The 10,645-nt window shown below is 35.1% G+C and overlaps 1 protein-coding gene across 8 annotated transcripts in view; it reads right to left on the reverse strand.

Moving 5' to 3' along the window:
* Nucleotides 1-1,978: 1,978 nt before the first annotated feature.
* The window catches only part of LOC133175967 (serine/threonine-protein kinase MRCK alpha-like), a 38,160-nt gene continuing 29,493 nt past the window's right edge, over nucleotides 1,979-10,645 (reverse strand). For 2 of the 8 annotated variants that reach the window (XM_061311154.1, XM_061311130.1), the window contains 4 exons: nucleotides 9,034-9,166; nucleotides 8,621-8,760; nucleotides 8,049-8,078; nucleotides 1,979-4,650 (listed from right to left, as the gene is read on the reverse strand). In XM_061311154.1, coding sequence (XP_061167138.1) covers nucleotides 4,507-4,650; nucleotides 8,049-8,078; nucleotides 8,621-8,760; nucleotides 9,034-9,166 — 447 coding nt within the window. In that variant the 3' untranslated portion in view covers nucleotides 1,979-4,506. Of the gene's footprint in view, nucleotides 4,651-6,706; nucleotides 6,795-7,892; nucleotides 7,911-8,048; nucleotides 8,079-8,620; nucleotides 8,761-9,033; nucleotides 9,167-10,645 lie in introns of those variants that run through there. The other 6 variants (XM_061311172.1, XM_061311138.1, XM_061311165.1 and 3 more) reach the window with 5 other exon arrangements.

The raw sequence follows: 10,645 nt of genomic DNA on the forward strand, positions 1-10,645 counted from the left end.
TAGTTTACTTCGAATTAATCCTTTGGATATCATCTTTTTTTTTACTTGTCAAAAAGAAGATGGGCGTGTTTGGCGTGTGATCTGCAGGAATCATGTGTACGAAACATTTATAGTTTAAATGTCCACGATTTGGTTGGCTGATCACAGCTGGACAGGCTTTACAAAGCTATGCACATAGGAAAATGCTATATTTAGTTTGAAATAACATAACAAATTCTAATATTTTGGTCTGCTTATCTTAAAAATCAAACCTTAACATAGTAATGCTTCACATAAATAATAAACACCTACGAGATAATAAGGATATAGCTAAATGCAATTGCAAGTACATGTGTATATTAAAGTATTAGTAGGTTCACTTGGAAGAATTGCTTTCGCTCTCGATGCAACAGAACCAGAATTTATCCATTTTAAAATAAATCAGTACAAAAAAATTAAACTGACAAAAGAATTGATTGTTTGCATTAAAAAAAAATATTAACGCTCCATGCGAGGATCGAACCAAAAATTTTTCGACTCCTTTGCACTGGACGGGTAACGCATATTACTGAGCTATCTTCGCTACGCATACAACTCGGGCTTTTAAAACAACAATGAAGCACCACATTTACACACTGGATTTTTTTTTTGAAAAAGTTCATTTTTTATGGTCTCTGGGCCTTCTCTCCATTTTTTTCAAATGATTATTTGTTTCTTTGAATTAGAATGCTTACAAATAACGTTTGAAAATCATGGAGAGATGACCCAGAGACAGCAAATTTTTAGCAAAACGTGTTTAAAAATGTGACATTTTGTACCAAATGAATCATCTAGCCAATTTTAAAGTTATTTTTTAGCAAATCAAAATACAATTTCGGGAAAATATTTCCCTTTCCTATTTCACAGGAACCCAAATGATCAAAAGAATGCTAAAATTTCGTGTGATAGATCAATGAATATTTCACTTTTCAAGTGCGCCCAGATTCCTGCCGAATGCCAATCAAAAGCGCCCTCGTTCTTTTGACGCGAGCCCATTGCAGAGGTGTCTGATGAACAACTCTGCATAGGAGATTGCCATAAGTCCTACCCTCAGGTGCCAGGAATTTCACAATTTTGGAAGAGGCACTCTTTCTCATCCTAACCAAGCACTTAGTTTGTCTGCTAAATACTCAAAGAGCAGAGATGATTTTCAAAGAATTAATAAAAGCATTTTCATTCAGGGGAACCCGGGCCAAGAATATTACAAATTTGGTAGAAGGCCCCTTGCTTATCATAATCATGTCAAGTTTGACAGTTTGATGTCCAGGAGTAAAGAAGATTATTAGAAATTGCATTAACTTGGGTTATAGCCCCTAAGCCTGGGCCAATGAAAATCATAATTTTTGTTTCCCTTTACCGGCCATATAAAAATGCTATAAGCTAAAAACTGGTTGAAATCAGTTCAGTGGTTCCAGAGAGGAAGCTGAAAATGTTCAAATGTTAACGGACAATGATGGATGAAAACAGATAGCAATAGGTCACCCCAGTGACTCACGTGATTAAAAAATCCAGATCAAGTAGGAGTTTTCTGTAATAGTCAACAGCTCTGCAATAGATATTTTTTTTAAATAAAGTTTGATAAAAATATCTTGAAAAGTGTTGGAACGTGGAAGCTCAAGGTCAGAAAATTTGGAAACTTTAAAGTTTGACGAGAATGATCTTGAACTTCATTTTCTTTGCATCTGATCTCAACAAGAAGTGTGAGAGAGACAGGGATGGAAGTAGAGAAGATGGACATGTTCCAGCCATATTGATGATGGCATTGGTAGATTCTGCTTCAACAATATTGCGACTTTTAAATGTCAAATGCTTTACCCCTAGCTTTGTGTCTGTACAATTCCTGTTCTTTAATTTCTTCATTGACCAGTCATGATATAATCAAAAAAAATTGTCAACTCAGGGGAAAGTAGTATTTGTTCAATACAGGTTCTAGATCCTACAGAAAAACACAAAAACCAAATGATATTTCCAGCAGTTTTTTAATAATTGTCTGTTTCATTGTCATTTTTTATAATTTGCATTTAATACACAGTTAATAATTATTGTGTTAAAAAACTTCTATACAGTAATAAGCAGAGGCCTACACATTGGGAGCTACAGACAGCCTGACTGATATGCAGTTTATACAGCGCCACATATACATATATACATCATCAACTTCACACTATGTACACCCTCAATTGCACTTAATTATTTTGATTCCTGGTATGAAGAACAACTACCTTAATGTATGCAGGCTCATAGGTCAAAGGTCAACCATCACATTATAACAATTTATACTCTATGCCTAGCACGATGTTTAAAAGAGTGGAATGAAAAAAAAAAAACATGATTTTTTTTCCATCAGATACTACTATTTTAAATATATATATTTATTCATTTCAAATTGGATTAAGTAATCTTTCTGAAATAATGATAAAAGTTTCTTTGGGGCCAGATTGAGTTTTGCTAAAATACTAAAACTTGAAACATCTTACTGGGAGTGAAGGCTGGTCTTTAGAGGATACTAAACTCAATCCTAGCAGGGTGGACTTGTACTTAAAGGTGTGCACTTTTTATTTAAAGGGGGTGGGGGGTAAACTTACTATTAAACTTGTGACCTATTTTTCTTAAATGGGAGATATCGTGCACTTTGATGGGGAGGGGGAGGGGTTAAAATAGACTTGGTTTTAAAGGGTAAGTCAACTTGTATTTAAATTGGCCTATCAGTATTACTTATATTTTCTCAGAATGCCAAGTTTGTGTTGCTGCTCATTGGTGATAAATTACCCAGACATTAAATCTTCAGATCAATCATACAGGAAATAGAGAAATGATTTGTTCTAGCGGAGGTAGAATACACAGAGAAGTTATGGCACGGTTCCCATGGAAACATGAGAACGGATGGCTGAGTGCAGCTGTACTAGAACTACCAGTGTGTGAAGGACACCCAGTCCAGTGCTAATTAATCTGTCACTGGAATGTAATGTGTAATGTTGTGTCCCTAGTCACACCTATCTACACCGTATGCCCATCTACGCACCACTCCCAATCAGTTATCAGGTCACCACACTGACCGCATAATATATTAGTTATCATAATTAATATAATTAATATTCTGGTACACACTATTGGGATAATGAATGACATGTAATGTACTATGAGACAAGCTATTGCATTGCCATTTAAAAACAAATTCTCTCCTAACTTCACATTTCAAATTTTTGTCCACTAGTTTTCTATTTGTAAAATGTCTTTTCAGATCTACAAGGGCTGGCATCATCATTCAAAATATAACATATAAACTAGTCTTACAAGTTGAACTATAGAATTTTTTTCCCTAAAAATTTTAAAAACATTGATGGAAACCCAATATATAATGAACAAATTAACTGAACTATACTTAATTGCTATTATCAAGTGCTAGCTTCATTGAAATATGAAGTTCAAATTATGTAAATACTAAATCAGATATTAGAAGCAAGCATAACATTTGAAAACAAACCATAACAATTCTGGAAGAAAAAAAGGAAATAAAGTGCTAGACTTGTTTACACATCACATGTCCTATCAATTATCTGTAAAATGTATTTGGCACAAAAAAACGAAGAACCATTCTGTACACATGGCAAATAAAAAAGAAACTGATATTTGCTTTGGTTTGTTAAGTACAGTCAGTAGAGCACCATGTACATAGGGGGGAGCTGGCCCATCTCACATCACTTGTGGGGGGGGGGGGGGGCACCTGTTGTTGTATCACATTAGATCAGACCACAAAAAAATGGAAGACATAAATTGAAATCCATGCTGATACTATACGTAGCAACAGAAAAATTAACACCAAGCCACTCATAAAAATCATAATCATTCGCTGTAAAAATTAACCATGTAATAAAAACTTAGTAAAACTAGTGGCCTAAACAGATGCTTTTAAAGAAAAACTTCTAAAAAATAGGCTTAATATATATATCTCTCTCATGTAATAATCACATTTCTGGGGCTTGATAAATACTGTGTGTAAATGACAAACAATATATAATTAGTTGGGATTACAGGGGGAAACATTATTATAATCTCTTGTGACAATTTATACAAAATGGACCTAGTACATGATTTAAAAACTCTCAGATCTTCAGTAACAGTAATAGGAAAACAACCACAGAAAACAGACTCCTTAGAGAGGGAAAAGATTTTGATCAGAGAACAGATCGATTTGATCATGATTATAGCCATGACACACATATACTAAACATTGAATATCTACCCTTCGACACTACACCACAGATTCAGAATGAACACTTGACACTTTTTTCCTAACATGTGATCACTGAAGCATGACGACAGCTGAACCATTAAGCCATGTATATTAGAAACAATGGAGGCTAAAATATGATGGGGAAATAACTCTTAATTGTACACTGCCACGCCATGTGTCATGTGACCATCCCCAACAGCAGAGTTCATGTCATCTGGCTATATCTCACAGGGAGTTCTGACAGGTGAGATTAATCACAGGTGAGATGTCTCGATCTCGGGCTCTTCCTGCTGGTGATGCTCCTCAGACAGACTTTCTCGGGCCGAGGCGCTGCTATAGGTACTACTGGCAGTGGAGGCCACAGATAAACGTGTGCCTGGCCGGTCAAATGAGATGTCCTACAACAAACACACACTATTACATACAATATACTAACGAAAATCATCAGTACACTAACTTAATCTAGTTAAAAATGAAGAATGAATATTAAAATCTGGTTAAAACATGATACTGTTACTGATGTTTAAAAACACATTTATAATTTAATGAAATGTAATGACTTTTATGCATTATTTTTCTTAAGTACTGTGCCTTACTTATCATAAAATAATTCTATCATTTAATTCTCTTATTTATTAGATAGGTAAATGTAATAAAATTAATACTTTTGCTGCAATATTAGACATGTTAATCTAATTCATTAATTCATAAGTTAGGCAGTGAACAACATGCCACCTGTAAACTGGAGATAAAAACTGTGAACTTATAATGATGACAGACTGGAGTTACTCATAAAATAATCGATGTACAATTATAATACCATAACAAACGAAAAAATGAACTGAACAAAATGTCTCATGCCTGTGAACGTGAAATGACTGATACAGAGAACTCTGGTGTAGCTAACCTTCAATGTCAGACCACATAGTGAATTGAAGAGCTGCTGTTAAAAGAAGATAGAGCCAGTCACTGATAGCTAATAAACATCATGCCATTTAAACAGAACATGCAACAATATGGTGGGAACAACTTATAATAAACAACATTTATACCCTGACAACTGAAATCTATCAATCAATCAATAGAACAACATTTATACCTGACAACTGAAATCTATCAGTCAATATCGATGGAACAACATTTATACCTGACAACTGAAATCTATCAATCAATCGATAGACCAACATTTGTACCCCGACAACTAAAATCTATCAATCAATCTATTAAACAACATACCCTGACAACTAAAATCTATCAATTAATCCATAAAACAGCATTTGTACCCTGACAACTAAAATCTATCATAATTGATAGAACATCATTTACGGTATACCATGACAACTGAAATGTATCGCACAAACAGACAAAATAACCTTTCCAAATAGACTGCATTATCACCTGTGAGAATTCTTTAGTTCTGCCATCTACATGTATTGGAGCTAATTAAATGTCTTCATTTATAAAGATTCTGCACATATATTTTACCCAAAAAATGAGGCAACAAAAACTAATCTGAATTGTTTTTTCATCACTTCTCTAAATATTACCAGTAAAACAATCTGTCCATTCTTCCTTAATTCTCTAACAATGTTCCATAACCCATCAGCCTATATCCACAATCCTATAAGCTTTAACCCTCAGCCTATATCCATAATCTTTTAAGCTATAAACCTCAGCCTATATCCACAATCCTTTAAGCTATAAACCTCAGTCCATATCCACAATCCTTTAAGCTATAAACCTCAGTCTATATCCACAATTCTTTAAGCTATAACCCTCAGCCTATTTCTACAATCCTTTAAGTTATAAACTTCAACCTACATCCACATTCTTATAAGCTATAACCCTCAAGCTATATCCACAATTCTATAAGCTATAACCCTCAACCTATATCCAAAATCCTTTAAGCTATAACCCTCAGCCTATTTCTACAATCCTTTAAGCTATAACCTTCAGCCTACATCCACATTCCTAAGCTATAACCCTCAGCCTGTATCCACAATTCTATAAGCTATAACCCTCAGCCTATATCCACAATTCTATAAGCTATAACCCTCAGCCTATATCCACAATCCTATAAGCTATATACTTCAACCTACATCCACATTCCTATAAGCTATAACCCTCAGGCTATCTCCACAATTCTATAAGCTAAAACCCTCAGGCTATATCCACAATTCTATAAGCTATAACCCTCAGCCTATATCCACAATTCTATAAGCTATAACCCTCAGTCTATATCCACAATTCTATAAGCTTAAACCCTCAGCCTATTTCCACATCATTATAAAAGTTACAACCCTCAGCTTAATTCTACTATTCAATAAGCTATAGCCCTTGACTTGACACTTTTTATCTAACCCACAACGTAAACCATGCTGAAATCATCTGCAGTGTGAAAGGAAGGGAATGCTAAGCAAACAAAGTGAGTGAAGCACGACAGAAAATGAAGACCTGAAAATCACTGATGCCATGAACTATCATAGGTAGCATTGGACACACTGCTGCTAACAGATCGAGTCCCCGGCGACACCGTGGTAACCTGTGGTAAGCAGAAGAATAAGCAGTTACTAAGTGATGTCACTGAACAGGTTACCCTGGCAACCAATTGTGTATTCAGTAATATAGGGCAATAGAGTCAGATTATATCTAGGTACAAAGAGTACATATAGCATGATTATGTATGTAATATTTATACGTATATATATAGACATTTCAGGGTTCGACACTAACGTTAGTCCCTTAGTCTCAGACTAATACATTTTCATTCGGACTAATAAAATATGTGGCTAATTAGTCCGAACGGACCAATAAAAATTTCTGAAAAACAATATGAATAAATTACCGATGTCCGATTCTCGACAACTTTTACTGGAAAACCCCGCGTGTATTTTTAGATTTCTAGCTTTTGGCGGGTAGTTACGCAATGCCGGGTCAATTCAGGGCTTAATTTTTCGACTGATCGATATGAAGTATAAGGTTTTAGCGATCATGATTTAATATGACACTTTTAAGAAAGATGTTGGACGTTTTGGATGTAATATAAAGAAAAAAAAAACGAGATCGGGAATACGATCGTACTTGTTGATTGCGAGATTTCAATGAATCGGTGGAATAATATATTTCACGTAAATACTTTGTTTATTTCAAAAAATAATACGTATATTAATTGTAACGTTAAATTAATGTTAACAAACATTGATGTTTCTTTTGGTTTTAGACGGACTAATAAAATCGCGTGCGGACTAGTAAAAGTAATGAAGCACAAGTCCGGCTGGACTAAAGCCTTAAAAAGTTAGTGTCGAACCCTGCATTTAGGCTTGCTATATATGAATTTAAAAGAAGAGGAAAAGGAAACAGTTTTCAATTATTATCCTATCTTTATTTTTTTGCAATTTCATTCCATCATATTTTGAATATTTCCTGCAGACACTACATGTATATAATTTAAAATACTTCTGGGATTTTTTTTTTTACTGATGTGTATATTGTGTTCTGTAATTAATTGCCCGTGGTTTGGGAATTCAATTTTTGGCAGTGTACATAACAGCTGTGATGATGAAAGGGGATGACATGGGGGGAGACGGCATGAGAAAGTGTCAAGCTTTAAAGCAGTTTTCTCCCCCCTCCATAAACTCACCTATACAATGGAGAGTTTCTACATGATAAATGAGAAATTAGTCAGCGGTTGGACCATGCAACATGGCACTAACATCACATATATACAATGGTATACTATGGTTTCTGTATTAGATGGTTCTATACTTATTTTATACATGAACATAAATTGGCTTACTTCAAATATATCCCTTCTATCATCAATGTACTAAAAGAGAGACAAACTCAGCTTAAGGTAAGTCACCTCACTTACATGTAGAAGGTAGTAAAGAAATAGCATCAATAAACTTCATCCCAAGAAATAAGAGCAAGAATAAAAAGTATTGATGGGGAAAATACTTTAAAAATATAATTAAAAAAATCTGTATCCCAGAAAAAAAACATGCATAAGAAGATGGAAAAAAAACCTATCAACCTCTAGCTTCAAATTTTGCTTATAAGCTGTTTTGGTGAGCCTCAATGTGTATTTATACCCTTTCCATAATACTTGGTAAGTGGGAAAAAAAAATTCCATTAAACATCTTGGTCCAGGATTTGTTTTTTAAGTAATTGGTTAATGCAGTTATTATTCCCATGAAAATTAACCCTACCTTTTTATTTTTTACATGTCTATCTGTAAGCAGTAGATAACGAATTTTAACAAATGTATCAGTAATTGTTTGAAGCAGGTGTTTGTCAAAACACTACAGGGTCTTTAAAAGTCTATCACTACTGAGAATAAGGAAAGATAACTCCTGCCTAACTACACACCTCAAATATGGCAGTGGAGAGATCTCCGAGAGATGACGTATCGTTAGACGTGTCGGGACTTTCAGGGTAGGAAGCTGATGGTTGACGAGGACTGTTGTTCATAGCTCCGACCTTTGAACTTGAATCACGCCTTGCACTTCCTGTTAACATCAAATACAGATGTAATGAAAAAACATTGTTCATCCCATGCATTTAATGATACCATTCTTAATTTCCATTGTTGAGGTTTCTGAATTTTTCAAATTATAATACAACAATTCAGTAAATATTTCATCTTATTAATAAACTTGACCATGGGATATGACTCAGGTATACACAGAACCGTTCTTTTGTACACATTTAAGTCTCTAGTGGGAAAAGCCCCCGTCTTTTCCCCTCCCCCACCTAACCCTGAATCCTAATTATTGACTCACCATTTGGATGTGACATTGATGTCCTGGCCCCCCTCATCTGAACTTCCTGAAGAGCTTTCATGGAGAATAGCTTGTTCTTTTGGCTTGGATCCACCCCTGGGCTTGTTGGCATTCCATTTCCACTCTGAGCACCCTACAGGTCACAAAGTCACAGATTTAAACTGCTGTATATGCACTTGTTTAGCCAATGATCTTACCGTAACACCCAACTAGATCTGTCCTCAGAGGATTAATACCAGTGAAATGATAGATATACTTTAGAACAGTTTATAAAAGAAAGACTCTGGTATCTCACAAAACAAGAGGCCCATGGGCCACATCGCTCACCTGAGCACATTGGCTAGGCAAAAGCACAAAACAGTTCAGTATCGAAAAGATTCTCTGATGATGCTTCCATGTCAATTTAACAAATGGCTTTGTTGTACTTGAGATAATTTTAAAACTAGATGCTGTCGTGAGACAGTAATACCCGCACTAAGGTGTTTGCCTCTAAATGCACACTCCTTCATATTGGGCTTACCAAGGAAAAAGTCCAAATAATTCTATAATTTACACAGTACATGTATTCGTCAAATCGAGCATAAAATGCTCAGGTGACCATGTGACCCATGAACCTCTTATACGCATTTCATATACTTAATTCATTACCAGTCTGAAATATCAGAATTTAATTAATGTTGTAAATTAGGTTTTAATAAAAAGGGGGGGGGGATATAAATTTTTGGCCCATAATTGGAACTTTTTAAATTTATCTTCTCAACAACAAATAATATTATTTTAGTACAAAGCGTTTTTGATGAATTTATCAAAATGTGCAAACTTTTTTTAGTATTTGATTAGGCAAAAACCTCCTTGAAAAGCCATACCCAATCAATTTATATGTGTCCCCCCCCCCCCCCCCCAATATACACACACACAATTTGCCTGTTTTTGGAAATAGGCCTAGATGGCAAAGTTATGTTAAAACATCGTTTGTTATGATAATTTAAAATTTGTTCTTGTACTGTACATGTATGTGAACACCTTTTTGAAAATTTCTACATCACATTGGGCTTGCGTCACCCTACCAGTACTAGTACTAGTTTTACCATTATCATTTTTAGATTGCACATGCCATGTGACATGGTGCAGTGTTACATGTATATCAGTGGAAATTAATTCATTTTGTGTTTTAATTGGATTATATTTCATGAAGTTGACAGGACCTATGACAGTCGGTAAGTACAAGTTTAAGTATAGATTGGGGTAAAATAAACCGAAATGCAAATGGTTAGGTTAAAGTTTAAAAAGGATCAAAGATCATCGGCAATCTCCTATGCAGAGTTGTCGTTCGTTTCTCTCTCAGACACTGAATGTATGAGCCGATCGTAGAGAGTGGATCATCGATGCCACAATAGACGAATTTCACATTCTGAAGAGTTATCTCCCGTTGTCGACATTACATTCAGTTACAGGCATAGATCCGGGAATTTTTTTCCGGGGGGGGGGGGGGGGGGGGGGGGGGTCCACACCTCGGTCCAAAAAAATTCCAGCCCAGAATTTCCTGAGGAGCAAAAAAAAAACAAAAACAAAAACAAACAAACAAAATAAAAACAATGATGGTGGGGTCCAT

This window comes from Saccostrea echinata, unplaced genomic scaffold (assembly GCF_033153115.1).
Source record: "Saccostrea echinata isolate AGI-Se365-2 ecotype Australia unplaced genomic scaffold, CSIRO_AGI_Sech_v1 ptg000002l, whole genome shotgun sequence".
Taxonomy (NCBI): domain Eukaryota; kingdom Metazoa; phylum Mollusca; class Bivalvia; order Ostreida; family Ostreidae; genus Saccostrea; species Saccostrea echinata.